General features: G+C 37.7%; 1 protein-coding gene across 1 annotated transcript; it reads right to left on the bottom strand.

Moving 5' to 3' along the window:
• Nucleotides 1-668: 668 nt before the first annotated feature.
• On the bottom strand, nucleotides 669-17,930 carry htra1a (HtrA serine peptidase 1a). Its single transcript, XM_056768817.1, has 9 exons — nucleotides 17,275-17,930; nucleotides 11,639-11,741; nucleotides 11,324-11,528; nucleotides 4,027-4,221; nucleotides 3,845-3,877; nucleotides 3,220-3,334; nucleotides 3,086-3,143; nucleotides 2,787-2,882; nucleotides 669-1,293 (listed from the first exon to the last, which is right to left on the bottom strand). Exons 1-9 carry the CDS (start codon nucleotides 17,729-17,731, stop codon nucleotides 1,125-1,127), a joined length of 1,431 nt encoding a protein of 476 aa, XP_056624795.1. The 5' UTR covers nucleotides 17,732-17,930; the 3' UTR covers nucleotides 669-1,124.
• Between the last annotated feature and the right edge of the window lie 914 nt (nucleotides 17,931-18,844).

Raw genomic sequence — 18,844 nt, 5'->3', positions numbered from 1 at the left:
ATAAATGTATATGTTGTTCATGTATGTATAAAATATTTTGTGTATACAAACTCATTGAATTTTACATAAGTAGTCGGTTTAGTTATTCTTTACACTCTTTCAAAAGTTTTAGAATGGGACTGGACTGGTGTGTTGGTACAGGAGTGAGTGTTATAAAACTGGAGCTTTACTGAACTTTTCAATAGTTTTCATATGTGGCACTGTAAAGTTTCTGGCAGTATGTAGAGAAGTTCTGGGCTTATTTACTGCAGGCCTGACTCATGCTTCTTTCTTGGCAGATGTGTGTGTCACATGCATGATTTACAATGACATGACTTCAGCTGATTCTGCCCATGACCAGTCACACCAATTCTACACAAAAATACTCACCTTAACAATCTTACAAATTGATTTCTCATAAGTAGTTTTTTAGCAAATTTGAATATACGTCTTATTCCTCCAAAATATCTACAGCTTTTACTTTGTTGGCTTTAAGCAGTTTGTCTTACTATCTATGTAAATGTAGGCCTATTATCTGACTATTTTGGACTATTTTCTTTCGTGCTGTGTTTATTGTAAGTGCATATACTATAGAGGTCAACAGTTCCAGAAACTTGGTAACAGTCTAGTAGACAAATGTGTTATATGTTCTTTTGGTTTCTGTTTCAAACTGTGACAGTAGTCCTCGCCATTGTTATGTGAAACATTTATTATAAAACATGATGCTCAACATATCAAAAGGTTTTTCAATATTTTCAATAGCAAAAAAAAAGTTTATTTTACAAAAGTGTTACAAAATCCAAACAAGTTCTGAAAGAACTCTTAACCGCTGTGCACACCAATATACTGTATTGTTAGAAACTTGATAAGAAAATCTATAATATGGAAAATCTAAAAAAAGTCTAATGGCTTATGTAAACAGTAGTACCATCTTTTAAATCATTAATTATGATAAAAATGACATTAATAAAAGTGAACATGGATCTAAATCTATGTGCTCTGTACAGTCTAACATCTTATAAGTCAGAGCTTTCACCCTGCCAGTCATTTCAAGAGCATGGACAGTTGACCAGGTGTCCCTCATAAAGGGTGGGGCCGCAGACACGCCCAGTAAGTTCATTGGTGGGTCCGAGGTCTAGTCAGGGTCAAGGGTCAATCTCCATGGGAATGATAGTAAGGATGACGTCCTCGTTACCTCTCCGTACTACCACGCGTAAATTGGAGTCTTTTTTTATGGATGTGCTTACATCCGTTGCCGAGGAGATCCGCTGACCATTGATGGAAATGATGACATCATGTTCCTTAAGTCCACCACTGCAGAACAGACAGACAAAAGGATAAAGAGATTTGAGAATGAAATACAAGAGAGGAAGAGTGTTAAAATAATTATGTATGATTAAGGACTCTTAATTCTGAGATCATGCCGTTTAGATCATAGAGATGAAACCTCTCCAGAACAAATTCAATATTGATTGATTTCCCAGAAATACACCAAAAGAACTTCCAAAACCAACACTGAGGGCCAAATATGTAACGTGTTTGTACAGTTGCTGTCGAGCAATATGCTTCATTACACATCACTCTTAAAAGACTAATGCCTCGATAACTCAAAGAATATCATTTCAATTGACCTTAATACATATTTAAAATATACACCCACACCTATATTAGGTCATTTTATTACATGGCTCGTTGGAATGCTTCATTCTGATTGGCCAGTCGCAACATTTCCAGGTTCGTCGTTATTCCCAACCTTTCAAAACTAAAATCTCATAAAATCTCTTTTAATAACATATATGACATTATATTTTCAAATGATTAAACTGAATTGCCCCTTTGTGACGTTTGGACATTGTTTCTTACCTTTAAACCCAAAGTAAACGCCTTTTCCTCCCGGAAGATCGGCATTCGGGGAAAATGAGCTAATAAAATATTTCAAATTCACATTTCATGTTTGTGTCTCATATGGCAAGAAGCAGGATTTCAAGCCGGCTGTTATCGCAGAAATAAGCCCCGACAGTGTGATCGGGTAACAACTGGTTGCCTGTACATTATCCCTTACAATAATATGGAATTTAAATCACCATGGCAGAGAAGGACATTTCAGGTTACTTATACTAGATTTCACAAGTACTTCCCTGTTTGTTGGACTGTTACTGTGATATTTAGTGATCATCTGTTATTCAACTGTGAATCATAATCATATAGCGGTGTTAATGTACACGGATAAATGAAAGCCATCTGAGCGTGTTCATAACATGTCCCAGATTTTAGTGACCTAAAAATATCCTGGATCAGGATGTGGCATTGGACTGGTGGTTGTGGAATCATGTCAAAACACAGTTTCATGCTCAAGGAATTTCATCACATGGATCTGCAATCCCAGAAAAACATACAAAATCATCTAGTACCCGGTGCTCTTTTAACGCAAGTGTTTGTTTTTGTTTCTGACAGGCATATAATAAAGACAAAAATGCTTCAAAATGTAACTCGGTGGTAATGATGTGGCATAACCACATCACTAGATGCAGATTTAAATACAGAGAAGAAGGTATTTTAATGGGTTAATAAACATGTTGTTAAGCAGTTTTTTGTGTGCGTGTGAAAAGCGATGGACGGGTGTTTTGGCCTGATGTAAAACATGTGGAGGTAGAGGGAGCCAAAGATAATATTCCTCTAAGTATGACGACAAAAGCAGAGAGCATGTGCACATGGCCAATAAAAACAGACTTTAAGTACTGACGAAAGAGTTGACCTACACTTTTGACCTCATTGGCATTATGGGATGTAAAGTTTATGGGACTTACGCGGCAGCTGGGGTTTTAGAGATGACCTCGATGACATAGGCTCCTGACGTGATGTCAGGAAAGTCTTGCAGTCGACCTCTCAGCTCTTTGGACAAACTGTGAGGAGGAATTAATAGAAACTTTAGCCATAAAAGAAAAACAGCAGCAATGAATAACACTCAGTGTAATATGGTGCTCTTACATCACGTAATCAGGGTGTTTGATAACCTTTTTATCCCTAGGTTTTAAACCAATAGATCATTTTTATTATGACAACTTTTTATTGGAATATGTATTAAGAAGGCATTTGTTATACTCACGCAGGAGTGAGGGTCATCATACGAACACCAATGTATCTTTTCTTCATTGCCCCACGACCTGTCAGAAGAACACAATATAAACACGACAAAAATCCATGTATTTAAAACACCTCTTTTTTATTTGTATGTTGTACCTCTAGCTTGTCGGTCATACGACTCCGCAAGAAACTGGCGTATCTTGTCTGATGGGATAGCGAAAGATATTCCTGCAGTGACTTTTAATGTGTTGATTCCAATCACCTCCCCATCCTAAAGAAAAAAGAATGATCATCCATGTGCTTGACTAGTGAGTATAAGGCAGGTCATACAACCAGGGCCAATGGACAGAAGCTGTGAAATCAAATCTGTTTTCAAATATTTGTGAATTTGGAACAAGTTGTTTAAAATAATGCTTGGTTCATTTAAAATGCTAAAATATATTTTCATAGATACTGTATATATATATATATATATCAGGTGCATTGTCTTTTACTTATCTGCAGTTTTAAATGGCAAGGTAGCAATAGCTACTTGAAGTAACAACTACACATACTTAGTGTATAATCCATTATATTGGTAAATAAACAGTAAAAAGATTCACTGTCAGCACTTGGATCAGATATTTTACACATACAGTAAGATTAATGGCCGAGATCCACCATGTAACACCAGACACACAAATTTTAAGAAAATGGACCATCATCAACATGAATGTGTTTACTGTAATATGAATCTTCTAAGGAATTAAATGTAAGACTTTTGAAATAAGGAAATGCTTACCAGATTGACTAACGGCCCCCCAGAATTACCATACTGTAAAAGAAAGACATGATAAATATTAAGACATGCTCACGTTTTATTGCTTCGTTTGTGCATTTGCGAGCATCCAACAAATGAACGGACTCAAGTTTGTGAATTATTATTAATAACGGGACTTTGGATTTAAGTAATAATTCACATACATTAATGATGGCATCGGTCTGAATGTAATCCATATCAGAGTTTCGCAGGCCCAACTCTTTTCCTCCTCTCTGTGTGGTGCTCACGATGCCCGTTGTAACTGTGTTCTGAAGGGAAAACGGGCTGCCGATGGCAACCACAAATTCTCCTGGTCTAAGGTCAGCCGATCGCCCAAGTAAAAGTACAGGAAGCTTACTCTGCCGGAGAGAGAAAACTTTTTTATGTCACATTCAAAATGTAGTTTTTATTTAAGTACTCATCCGTACGACAAAAATATCCAAACCCTTCACAATCTTAAGGCTTGGAAAGTTTATAAAAGAGCTTTAACTGGCATCCAATAGCTCCTGCCCAACACAGATGTTTTTGACATTTTAGCAACTTTATAACACTGCTATGTCAGTCGTGTGATAAGTGGTGAAACAGTGGCCTTCCATAAATCTACCCTTCAATTTCCTGCACCCAGAACTGCCAGTCAAACATTTAACACCTCGCTTCCGCTATCAAGTGTCTGCTAAATAGGACTTTGGGTTTTAAATTGAGATCACTGAAACCTTATCGCCAACCTTTATGACATCACGGAAAAACAGACGGATCAAATCGAATGCTGTTTTTCCCTCCTGTGTGGTATCATAGGGAATCTTGCCTCTCAACACAAGGGCTTGATTAGCACAAACATCATCACAACAGAAGATGTGCGTTTAGCCATTGGACTGGTGTCTGTTTTGTTTAAAGACAGTATAAATAGAGCCACAGAGTAAACAGGGAAGACCGTGAGCTTGATATACACACCGGACGCAAGTACATTCAGCTTTCCGGCATATATGGGCTTGGTATGATTCGTAGGGATTTTATTTCAGAGATGCTCAGTTGCGTGAATTCTAGCTATTGAAATGTCATCTAAGATGCTTACAAGGCGAATATGAAATAGAAAATATTTTTTACACAGTTTTTTTACTCTAAACATTTTATTTTTAGTTTAGAGGAGTTATCATTTTGGATTACCGAGGTTTTGTACAGAACATTTTCCATCACACAGTGTTTATGAAAATAAGGTAGATAAAATGGCTGCCTTCAAGACATGTCACTGCACGGTTTTCAACTCAGCAAGCATCAACCTGATGGAGAGGCATGAAACCGAACGTCGAGAGCTGTAACTGATCATAAGCTTTCATCACGAGGTGAACTCTCTGCGAACTCAACCTGCATGTGCTACCGAGGCTTTAAATATAGAAGATGATAAAGCAATGATGGCTAATAAAAAGGAGACGAATCGATCACTCCCCTCCTCTATGTTTTCTCTTGTTCCACTAGAAAGGGTCTCTGACAGAGAAAGTGTACATACTTCTTATAAAAATGATAAACACAGAGAGGCAAGAGGATGGGGATTAATACAAATTCAAAATACTCCAAACCCCAATAACTAAACTTTTGTTTAATTTAAATGAACACAGTCTTGGATGCAAGTTTGACCAATTTCTGTGAGGCTGTTAGTCGTGGTTCTATACAGTTAAAAGTTTTCAATTCATAAGACATCTTTGTACATCTCTATTATTCACAATTCTAGGTGTTTATTCCTGTTTTTATTTATGTTAGTTTAATTATTGTGTTTTATGTGTTCCAGTGCAACGCTATTGGATCAGTGAGCTGACTTTAAGATCTGAATCGTTCAAATGAATCACGCTGATGAGCGAACTGGTTAACTGGTTCATTAAAAAGGAAGCGGATCAAAATAAAAAACCTATTCATAAATAAAACATCACTAGGGTTAATAAAAGGTGGCACAAATCCCAGCCGCATAATATATTGGTCTCAATGCTGGAATCAAAATCAGCTGCCGATGGCACTGTTGTGAACATCAGTTCTTTATTAGGTTACCATTTCAAAAGAATGAGATCATCCTTTAGACATAAAGGTCAATTCAGAACTTACACCACTTGTTAGCCGCAGCAAAGCTAAGTCAGCCATTTTGTGTCAGTGTGGCATTTTGGTCAACTATGTTGAATCAGTGTGACATGATAGTTTCCGTTTAACATCTACATGGAAAAACCACCATGGGAGCTTTTCTTCATATCCAGCTCTTTCTCCTCACCAAAAGATGACTCAGTGTTCATGTCTTCTTAAAATATAGGCTATCATCAGTATATTAGGAATGTAATTGTACAGCAGAGCATGAAAAACTTAGTTTGTAATCTGCAGCATTTTGTAATTCAGACATACTTCTTAAATATTCATGTTTAGTACTGGTGTCTAGTGGGTTGAAACGTGATTCTGGTTATGCTATTTGCAAGGAAATCTTGCAGATTAAGCCACTATAGGTGGGTGCATTAAAAACATCACGCCGGTGTTTTCTTCAGGTTGCGAGGTTTACAAAACAATGAATTCCAGCTCTGCTTTGTGAGACTAAAGGTCACCAGTAAATAATAAACCAGCAGAAACACCTGCATCCATATGGCTTATAAAAGACCGAACTGAGTTAGCCAGGTGCCTTTGTTTTTATACTTCAATCTGGAAAAAACGTCAACATGGGACATAAACAGCAACGCGCTCACCTGATGCAAATAAAAGAACTTTAGAAAGAAATACAGAGAGGACAGGTTCTGTAAGGCCGATAGGGATCCGAAACACAACACAAGGTGACCCAAACGACATTTTGATGATCATCTCGCTTACTGTGAAGTCCAACATTCCACATTGTTGTTCCTATACACACGTAACAAACCCAAATTGAGACCTCAAAACAAAGCGCCAATGAAAACAAATACCACTTCATTCTTTGCAAGGATGCCTCTCGAACGTCTGCACAATGACATAAATTAGCCAGTCGGATTATTTGTGATGTATTTTACTTCTGGTGATTTTAGCTTAATGTTTGAAGCATCAGTTTGTACACCTGAAGAAGATATTTCCTGCCCACATCTTTAAATCCATTCTGGTAACTGCACTTAAACAAGCACTCACGCAGGTGCAAAATGGATAACACAGTTGTGGGAAGGTTTAAGTTATTATTAGCATGCCATGTAGATACAGAGTTTCCAAAGAGACCTTTCACACGCAAAAGGAAAAATACTCTCCGCATTTAATCACAATCCTAAGAAAAGTAGGAAATTTCTTCAAGAGGATCCACAAATAGGCTACATCATTACCCTCTGCATTTATCCATGAATTTGGAATTAGGTGACTAGGACTTAAAGTAACCGAGCTCTATCATCACCGAGCCTCTAAGTATGGATCACATACTGTGCCTCTAATTACAGCGCCGAGAGTGACTATAAATGAAAAGTATCAGTTTAATTACAAAAAGCAAACTCTCCATTTGCGGCCGTTGTGTTGGATGTGACTATGTGTGGGACACCAAAGGGAATATTGCTGAGAGATTTCTCTTAAAACGGAGACGTGATGGCATCATCATTTGAGTTTCAACTCAAATGTGTTTTAAGCATGAACTTTATTCCTTTTAACATTTCCTGGAACAGACACAAAAATAGATGAGACAACTGCTCACAGAATAAAAAAATTGAGCATTGAAATGAGTGTGGATGACAAAATCTGAATAATCTTGTCTTGGAAACATCAGAAATATCTGGCTCATGTTGACATCTCTAATTTTGGATTGCAGATGATGGCTAACACGAGCACCGTTTGTGTTGTGTTGTTATTGAACCCCCTTCTGAAACTAGAGCAGACACACGAGATTAGCAGACGATTTCACAGCAGACAAGAAACTTGAGAGAAATTTATGTGAAAGTCTCCATTTCATCTCTTGGTCTATGAGAAGTAATCGAGATCTTGTCTGAAACAGCTTTTCTTCCCATGTCAACCATTCTGTATATTTATTCAGTCAACACAATAGTCCATGCTGGAAATATCAGCTTGGGACCAGACGTGATATCGTACACTGCCAACCTAGAATGAGTTGAGACTTGTATTCCTGAGTGTGTTTGGGGGAGGGGGTATTTAGGGGGTTTCAAAACATGCCGTCCCACATGGCACAGGGGCACAACCGGCTAGGGCTGTCGAGCACCAAAATCACTAACAACATATCATGAAAAGTGGTCCATACAAGTTGTGTATTGCATTCCTAGCTCTTTGTTGTAAATAAATGATTAGTTTGAGTCACATCTTTTTAATTCATTCAGTTAAAGGTATAGTTCACCCAAAAATGAAGTGTTCATTCAAACAAAGAAATGTATACAGGTTTGAAACAACATGATGTTGAGTAAATGATGACAGATTTTTCATTTTTGGATGAAATATTCATTTAATAAAGCTTAAATGATTGATGACTCAGACTCATATGGTTCTTGAGTTGACTTCTTGCGGTCACAGGTAAGGAATAGTTCACCTAAATATGAAACATTTCTCATAATTTACTCATCCAATCCCAGCCAAATTTTTCATTTGTGTTCAATTGAAGAAAGGAAGTCATCTACATTCTTCATTTAGGATGGCATGAGGGTGAGGAAATTATGAAATCCTTTATAAATTGAACTTTTCTTTTAACATCACACTGATGTAATAGATTTTAGGTGAACAATGAGTTTTTTTGTTGGTGTGATCTCACACAAAGTCCAATTTCTAATGGGCCGGAAAACAACATGTGTCATTTGGGTAATTTTGAAAGTACTATAATGGTGAATTTCCTTAATGTCATTTTACCTCCATTTATATTTATTATATCGAAAAGTGTGGTTAGAACATTCGGATAAAAGGATTTTCATTTTTCTGTGAACTATTCTTTTTTAAATTAATATTTTTTACTCATTGTAGGTCAATGGAACATTGATAAATTAAAAGGAAACTGTGTGTTTAACATGCATTATAGTGATCTGAGTGATCTGCTCTACTCAGCTCATTATTTTGACCTATGACTAGAGCAAATGACCGTAAAAGGTGTGCATAAATGTAAATAAAAAACAAAAGAAGACACAGGAGATTTAGCAATGATATGTCTAAACGTGTGATGAGCTGAGACCTGGAAGTGATTAACTTTCCCGGTGGGTCAAGTCATCTCCGAATTGGGAAACAGGAATGATGGGAAGTTCATTAAATTGCAGAGTGTTGGATTGAGGTTGGACCCTCAAAACTCACCGCCCTTACACTTTCGCCTTGAATGTGGGCGAATTTGCTCCTGTACACACATACATGCATATAGATTATTTTTCCTGCTAACCACATTTCCTCTCTCGCTGCGTGAGGGAAAACGCTTTCCCTCTTCCTGCTTCAGAAGTCTGGTCTTCTGCCGACAGACAATTGCTCTCTCAAGAGGCAGACAGCCACCAATAAAAGGAGAAAGAAGAAAGAAAGCACGAAGGACAAAATTTTGTGAGGAAAATGAAAATATCTGCTCTGCTCCTCAGTTTTCCCACCATGTGCTGTCCATTTTCTGCATGAGAGAAACTATATTGTGTGATATATAGGCTAATTATATATTCATTTACTCATAGCAAGAAGGTTTATTTGTGCATGAGAGTGGTGATCCATTTAACATGTCCACAAGTTCGGCAAAAAAATATTTTATTTCAAAATCTAGGCTTACGTTTTCCATTTTAGTGGGTTGAAATTGTGTGTGTGCTTGTTTTGTGATGTCTGACAGCACTGACCTACTTCAAACTTCTCAAAATGTGTCACAAAAGGGGAAGAAATTGCCATAATTGCTTACAGGGAAGCAGGCACACACAAGTCTCTCTCGGTCTCTCTCTCTCTCTCTCTCTCTCTCTCTGTCTCTCTCTCTCTCTTACAGAGACACACTTTCCTAACTTTTCCTATCTATCCCAAAACTTAAACACCTACTCACTTGTGCCAGTCAAGCCAATGTCTCTTTCTCTCCCTGTCTTATTTCTGGGTTGCTTTTAGATTTGAACTAGTTTCAGTATACTCACTTAATCTGTTACTATCTCTTCAAACACACAAACATGGTGTCATTTAGAAAAACGCGCTCAAACTGGGGCAAACTCTTTAGAAGCTGGGCATTGAAGAGCCCACCGATGGAATCCTACAAGGCAGAAGTGTATCATACACAGCTGACGGAGATGTGTGTGAAATATCTCAGAGCACTGCGTTGACGTGCAATCTCTTTTGGCTGTATGGATCAGTATAAGACTAAAAGAATCTGATCCTGGAGCAGTATGCATTCTTTAGGAACACTGAACCAGATTAAACATGCAGTCGGTCCTTACGTGTGCTACTACAGGACCGTACATTTCTCTGGAGAATGCATGTTTTAGAGCCTACGTGATTGTGAGATTTGGATTGTCTGCCAAACACGTTGCACGGTGTCTATCAGCTTTGACATATCATCTAACAGTCTGCACAGCGCTATGTGGTTCAGTCCCAATTGAGTGTGTAGGGGTTTGTGGGTAACTTCTCCTTAGAAACCATATAAGGTTTGCATGAGTCATTCTGTGTTTATGATCAGTAATGTTCCTATTTTGGTTGCACTTGAAACGTCTCCTTTCCAAATAACGTGTCATAAAAATATTACAGCGCTAGGTGAATGTTGTAATTGCAAATATGTGTGCCAAGTTTGAAACCTTGTAACTTTAAGCTCGAACAGATCTATTTCTTTTGTTGATGAAAGACTCTCTTTATGCTTGGATTTGGTTTATGATGTTGCTCCGATTGTAACTATAAACAGAGCCTGTCATATCTGGTTGGTCACACTTCACATTCTGACATGAATCATGAAGTTTAAACAATCAGTGAATATTAATAAAACAAGTGTTTCTATTTAAAAAGATGAGCGAGGTAGCTTTCTTCGTAAAATACATTATAAAACTTTTTAAATCTGTAGAACAAGTCCACAAACCGAGCAGATGATTGGTTTGTGGACTTGGGCTACAGATTTAAAAATCTGTATGGTGGGCTAGAAATGTTAAGTGCCTGATGTGAATATAATGGTCATCCCAAATTTTGCAGGCAGTTTTTTCGTTAGTGTGTGAATGCTTTGAAGGTTTTTATGCTAAAGTTTGAACACACTTTTAACCCTTCTGTTGCCCTCCATGTCGTCAACCTACTAGGGAAAAAATTTGAAAGGCACATATCCCTCTGTATATCTACTTAAACTCCCCTGTCAGGCCAGTAAAAAGCCAGGATTTGTACTAGAGGGACAAATAATGTCAGTGATGTGTTTTGATATGATTCACACAAAAATTCAAATTCCTTTTAAAAATGGAACTTGGGCTGACAGTAACTAGGATTTTGATTATCGTCTTTCAATTTCCATGGATGAAAAAATACTCACAGAGTATGAGTTACTTACAACAGAATTTTAAATTTTAGAGAATTTTTCGTTCGACTTACCGGTGGATCAATCTTTATGAGGGCAATGTCTGCTTTTTCATCAACGTCTTTGATCTTTGCATCATACGATTCTCCGTTTTTAAGTTCCACCTTCACTCTGTTTTTATTGGCTACCACGTGGGCATTGGTCACGATGAGGCCGTCTTCAGACACCACAAAGCCTGACCCGCTCGCCACTGCCATCTCTCGCTTAGAATAAACCATCCTAAGCAAAAAAGAGAAAGAGAGTGTGAGAAAAACACATGAGAAAAAACTGAGCATTTAAATGCTCTGAATTTTACACTAAGCAATGTTTCACACACGGCAAAGCCTTACTTGCGATAAAGTTCAATATGAACCACAGCAGGGGCGATCTTCTCCACTACATCCGCAATGAAATTGTACTTGTACCTCAGGCTGTCAGGGTTATCATGGGCGGCTGGAAAAAAGACAGATGAAATGTGAATTTACAGTAGATGTAGACAAACTCTAAAGGAAAATGTCAAATGACGTCACCCACCAAAACCGTAATATGAGACCAGTCATTAACTAAAAAAAGATAAGCGGTTGAAATTGTTCCTTAAATATATATGGACTTCTGTAGCTTATATAAGTCACACACAGGCACGCGAGTAGCCAGATCTGAGGAGTCCCTGTCTGAGGACGTGTCTGGAAATGTTGAACATCGTGCTCTGTAATTTCTCCATGAAGGGAATAGACAGATATTTTTTCCCTTTAAACCAAAGACGTTTATGATCAACACTCAAAAGCTCATAATAAACATTCCCCTTTATAAACTAAAGTGAGTGAAAATTGCTCTTTTAATTTTCAGCACTTTCTTACTGTCACCCTGAGGGTCAGACGGTTCGGTGTGCAGTGCAGACACAAGATAGTGAGCATCGTTTGAAGCGTATCAGCAAGACTGATGCAAGAGTGATGTGGGAACCCTATTTATTATGTATGATCACAGGGACCTCGAGAAAACATGGCTGCAGAAAGCATGTTAATTCAAGACATGAGAAGTCTTTATGGCTCATGGAGTTTGTGATAAAATGTTAAAATGAAAGAGCGAACTGGGTTGCATAGTTATGTTCTTTTCATAAGTGTAATTAAAGTCATATCCAGCGTAGTGCTGAAGTTCGTAACGACTGGAGTTTTCCAACATAATTATAGTTTTTAGCACTTTGTCTTCATGGGTTTATGGAAAGAAAAAGTTCCCGATCATCTTTCTTATCCATTCAACAACTAAACTTCCTGCTTCCTAGTGTGAAGTAGTCTCAAAGTACCCATATGTTCTACTTTGGATATGACACTAAAATCTATATGACTTGTATGTACTTTGTTTACATTCACAAGTACAATTTATAATGAATTCATATTTTCATATAATACTTGACTGAGATCAAGGTAAAAATGTTTGAATCGCTATACAAATTCCATATCGGACTAGGTCAGATATAAAAATTTGAAAATCATTAAAACAAAGTGGAATTCAAGACAGATTTGGGGCAGTGGTGGGGTGCTGGAACAATTATTTAAGCAGTTGTTTATATACTTTCATGATTGAAAAGGCCGGGTAAACAAGCTCCACCCGGACATGGCAGATATCCATTTGTGGAACAGAAACAAGCAGAAACAGGTTGCTAAGGTCCATCCTGCACTATTGCTGTTTGGTAGGCAGCATAAAAAGAATATAAAAATATTCCCAATCCTAAATATGCAACGGTATATACAGTTTTAGCATGACTCCTATGTATACGTTTTTAACTTCTGAAATAAGAAAAAATTGTCCACATTTGAAATAAATAAATCAAAAGATAAGCCCAAATAGACTGACTGGAGACAGTACAATCAGACCAAATCCATATGTGTATTTGTGTGTATTTTGGCCTCAATAAAACTAAAGCTTTTTACAATCACTAAACGATTAAACCAGTGCAACCTTTGATGTATTTATAGGTTTATACTTATTACATTACAGCTTACAGTGCTGTGAAACAGTCCAAATGAATCATATCGACAACCAATCTAAATCATTCTTCTCATTTACAACTACATGGCTTTATACCTGCACTTGGTGACTTATAACATTCCACATTCCACAATATTTAAACAATCTGACCAAAATTTAAGTTTACAAAACCGACAGGAAAAGGAAAACAAAAGTTTATTTTATGACTCCATAATATCCAGTGTGGTGAGAATGACCAGCTTCAGCCAAACAATAAAAAGGTGTAATGTTCATTCTTAAAATCACAAGTTTGGGAACTGGACGAGGCACGTTCATGGGTATTGTAAAATGCAGACCAACACATGACCAAACATTAAACATGAAGTTGATATATTACTTGTTTATTACTAACTTTGGCTTCTTTCAGATTTATTGTAGTGGTAAAACCGTATATTAACTGGCCAAGAAATATTAAAAATAGCTTCTGTTATTGCTAAAACTATGCTCTTGGCTAATAAAGTCCATAGAAACTGTAAAGTTCTGAAATTGTGTAAATGTAAAGAGGTCATGCCAGGCTTTGAGTGTTATTTACAGTCTCCGTGCAGTCACAATTTGTCAGAGGTCTTAACGCGGCATTTGTGACGCCTCTAATAGTGTGTTTGACTTCAGTCAGCACCAATAGAGGTGAACAGAAAGCTAAAAATGAACCCTTACTGTGGGAAAGTCCTACTATTTTACTCTACAAGAGAACAGACCAAAGGAGAAATGTTGGGGGGAGGTATTTTCCTAGTTTTCAAAGTTATAAGGGAGTGATGAAGCTCTGATCTCCAGGGCAGTATGAAACAGACATTAATATAATATGTGTTTCATGGTTTAGTCATGTTTCAGTCATTCTCTCAATCACATGCCTGTCTATTTGTGTTCTTTTTGATAAGTTTATTTCTAGACTAGGATCTAAGTGTAGACCTGTGTGTGTGTGCGGGGTTGACTATCCAATAAAAGGACAAATATATTTTAAATTTCCTCCATGTAACATGCTAAAAACACTTAAAGTAGTCCTCACTATTTAACAATCCAAAATAAGCCAAATTGAGTTCTGGTAAAAAAGGGCACAACCACTTGATTTCATTCAAATACGTCTTTCATACCATGCTAATGGTGCAGCACTAAACAAAGGCTTTATTCTACACAAACAAAGCACACAGACAAACACGAAGAACAAAACATTTAAACAACAAACTCTAGTGGAACCATGAAACAATGACATCTTTTCCTATCCATTTCACCCCATATCTCCACAAGCTCAGTCATTAAGTCACTAAGAAGAGTTCGAGTGAGAGGAAAGATCTATGAAAGGTCTGAGAACTATACTATCATTACAGGATCTGAGAATAATTCTGGATTAAGCAGCAGGATGTGAGAGACAGCCAAAGATTCACAGGCATGGGTGAACAAAGACTTTCCATAAAATGGAAAATAATGGGAACCACCTGTAGGAATAATAGAAATGACAAAACAAACAGTGTAAATGTGTTCCCAGTGAGAGAAGAAAGAAGAGAAAGAGAGAGAGATAGATAGATAGATAGATAGATAGATAGATAGATAGATAGATAGATAGATAGATAGATGGATGGATGGATGGATGGATAAAGAGAGAACCACAAAGACGAACAACACATAAAAACGGATAAAAACAGAACATGTGTACACACACAACTGAGTCAGAGTCAGCACGAAAAGAAAACTCACAGATTGGGTTGCCAGCTGAAGAAAATAATAAAAAGTCCACAAACTCCCTGAAGATGCTTAATTAAAACCATGTAAAAGAAATCTAGACAACATTAGTGCAAATGTTAACACACACAAACACACTGCCCGCTCTTTCAAACTAAGAGCCTGTATAAAAGTTTCTGGATTACAGCTGATCCCAAAGCGCCAATATTTATAAAACAAATATACAAACACACTCACAAACATGCTCTCTTCACTTCAAACACACTCGTAGACACACAAATGACAAAACACAACTGTGGATCTCTGTGGATACATGCCGTCATGGTATTTGCATGTGTGTTCAGGCGATTTTAAGTGTGGCAATATTCATTATTTGGCTCTTTGAGTCACACATTTTATGGAGATCAGCTTTTATGATGGAAAGAAAATGTGATAAACTTTGTATCATTGTGCTTTTCTTGTAACATGTATGCTGACCAAGTGTAGCTGTATTTTCACAGCCAACTAGGCTTACTAATTAGTTTTAACAGACCATTATTTTTAAATTGTTAAAGTTTGTGAAAAAATATTAGTTTGGAGTTTCCAAAAATGTCAAGCAAAAATTCAAACGAAAAACACACTGAATCACGTAGATGACATTAAAAATAAGAGTAATGAAAGGGTAATCCTACCATAAAGCTGTATCAATTGTTTTACTCTTTGCACCCTGAGGTTTGGCAAAGTCAGGATGTCTTGTGAATAGCAATGAACAATTTGTTTTAAGCGATAGTTTACATTCTTGTCATTTCAAACCGTATGACTATCTTTTTCCACAGAAAACAAAAGAATATATTTTAAAGAGTGTTGTTATCTGGCCCACATTCACTTGCATTTGTTTTGGGTCAAAAACAGTTAAGTGTATTGGTGTCGATGTTGTTCGGTTACCAACTTTCTTTAAAATATCTTCTTTTATGTTCTGCAGAAGAAAGAAAGTCACACAGGTTTGAAAACGACAAGACGGTGAGTCTTAAACAAGCCATCTGAACTTGGCTGTTTTAAGACACCATTATAGCAAAAATGCCAATCCCTAAAAACAACAAGTCAACATGCAACACTCCTTCTGGCTCTTACACACATGTACACACAGGTCTAAACTGTGAACACGAGGGTGAACAAAACAGCTTTGAACTGAAGGTGTGAGTCTGGAAAGCATTTATATGAAGTCACTCCTCTATTCTCCTCCTCGGGCAAGCATTGTGCAGTCTATTTCCTTCAATCACAATCATCTCCAAACCCAAACCAGACCAGAATAAGGGTTGAAAGAGGAGAAATGCCTTGCAGGAGAGTGCCTGGATGAGTTTCTCTCTGCTTCTGATTTTTTCTGCACAACACTCGTTTTCCTACCAAATGCATAAGACTCAGAATTTGACCTAAATCTGCGACCAGCTGAGGGAAAGTGTCCTGAGTTGCAGGCAGGACTTAAGATCCAGATGCAAATGACATCACGAGCTCTGCACCAAAGTCTGTTTTCTTTAGGTGAGGCCAGGATTTGGAAACCACAGACCTCTTGCAGCTTGGCACATTGCTTATACACAGTTTTATTAGGCCAATATGCAGAGACTAGACACATGTTAACAGTTATGCCAAACGTATCCTCAATCCTAAAAGATCCTGGAGTGTTGAAGCGCTTATCTTACTCGCAGACAAATCACTCAACGGCTGTGTTTATACCAATGTGTTTGCTTTGCAATGTTTGCTTGTAAGCATGTTCAAGATCATTGTTGTCTATATGAGGACCAAATCTGCTATGAGAACCAAGACTTCTATCAACTAACCTTTAAAGGTTCCACAGTGTGCCAAAACTATAACACATCAAGGGTCTTTCACTGTGAACGGTGAAGACATGCACGATGGGTAAAGATAAAAATGCATTACACTTTAATACATTTACACACACATGAACAAAATATATAACATGAATCTGTGTAAGAACCAGATCAATTCATTTCCAATGAGCTCATCTGTTGTCTCACACCAAAATGCACAAAGATGTGAAGTGGTTCATTTTAGAAAGTGATACAGTATATTTTGAGGGCACACACAGCTCTAAATCTATCTATCTACCTACCTATATAGAATTACTTTATATGTTCTGCAATATATGTAAATATAACTCAAGTGCACTTAATTAAAATCTATGCGTAAAGCGTAACATGCGTAAAGCGTAACGTGCGCAAGGCAAAATGTGTTAACGAACAGGGGTAAAGTGTGATCATGTCTGCATGTTTATTTCTGGTGAAGTGCTCACCTGTCCCACACGCTCCCCGTTGTATGAAAAGCACCGGCGGCTGCTGCAGGCTCTGCGCCCGGTTACTGACCCGCTTCAGCTCGCAGATGTTATCATACGACACCCCATCGCTGCCGCATACCGGCTCGCTGCCCTTGCACACACACACTCCCGTTTTCCCTCTCCTCCTGACGGTGGCGGAGTACCCCACTCCTCCGGTTACCGAACACTTCAAACCTTCTCCACACACCGGGTCACCCAGTTTACCTACCCCGCCGCAAACTTCTCCCTCCCCGGACGCGCACACCAGGCAGCAGTTACAATGATCCATTACCTGCCCCGTAGGACAGTCCTTTGGCATAGACGGGCACATAGACTTATCACAGAGACTCGGGCAGCCGCCGACCACATAACGTTTACTGTCAGCTTGCAACGATGTTACAAAGACGCACACGCAAAACAAAGTCACAAAAATCATAATGAAGCAAGTTCGGACGAATACGGAATGCAAAAGTAGAAGATGCGGAAAAGAATCGAATATTGCGAGATAAATCACGTAGAGGAGCAACAAAGCCGCATCCGAGCGAGAATAAACTTTGGACCGAGCGCAGTGTATTGGTGAGTCGCGGGGGCGAGCACAATGCGCGTCTCTGCTTTTCTGCTGGCGCAGCGTTTATAAAAGCGCATCGGATTCCGCTCGGTCCGGCAGTCTTCCACACAATGACAACAAGCAATGCGATTGGTCTAAATGTGGGAAATACTTCAAACTTATGTGTGTGACCAGAGCAAAGCGAATTCCTACAGAAAGCACTAAACCAACACTCAACACCATAGTTCTTTCCAATAATGCTGTATGTCTATATGTTAGTAAATGCATATGAAACTTGTAAATTTTGGAATGAACAAACAACAAACAATATAGTATATTTACATTTTTATTCTTATGTTACTTATGCACCTACAGTTTATGTTAGTTCACAGGGCTTTGACTAATATTAACAAAAACATTTATATTGCTCTATGACATTTGTTATTACAATTATAATGACAAGTATATTGTATTTATGTTTTTTTGGCAGGACAATGATGCCCTTCAAACAGTGACATGTAAAGAATCAACTTCATTGTTCATTTTGAAGGTCATCTAATATAAGTTAACCAAATAGAGGGCTTTAAGTAAACAGTGTACTGTAAAACAATTTAAACCTTTTTTTTACAGAGCCCATTAAATAGTTTTTTGTCTCTTTATAAGATCCATCCATTCTAGACTTGAATTGTAAATGCAACTGATTCTCTCCTTGACTAGAATTGTAAAGAGTATGTATGAACACCCACAGAAAATAACAAAGAAACTATCTAGCACAATCCCCTCACACGTACACAAGTGTATTTATGAATTAAGAAAAACGAGACCGATTCCTCTAATTGTACAATTAAATTAACCCTTAAATAAAATGTTAACAGACTGGTGTGGAACTTTTAACTGGTGTTCTGAGCTTCAACTTCTGCTGTAACTTCCTCCTGATTTACAGGCACTAAAACGAACCATGATGAACATTTTTGTGGTAAAACAAGGGCTTGAGCATTCACA

Source organism: Triplophysa dalaica, chromosome 15, assembly GCF_015846415.1.
Source record: "Triplophysa dalaica isolate WHDGS20190420 chromosome 15, ASM1584641v1, whole genome shotgun sequence".
Taxonomy (NCBI): domain Eukaryota; kingdom Metazoa; phylum Chordata; class Actinopteri; order Cypriniformes; family Nemacheilidae; genus Triplophysa; species Triplophysa dalaica.
This window is presented reverse-complemented; position numbering and strand designations above follow the sequence as displayed.

Bases quoted from the DNA above. Each gene is read 5' to 3' on its own strand.
- htra1a (XM_056768817.1), bottom strand. From the start codon at position 17,731: ATGATTTTTGTGACTTTGTTTTGCGTGTGCGTCTTTGTAACATCGTTG. The intron at 3,144-3,219 runs GTACAACATACA...TTCTTCTGACAG, and splicing joins GTATGACCGACAAGCTAGAG to GTCGTGGGGCAATGAAGAAA. The intron at 2,883-3,085 runs GTGAGTATAACA...TCCTCCTCACAG, and splicing joins ATGATGACCCTCACTCCTGC to TTTGTCCAAAGAGCTGAGAG.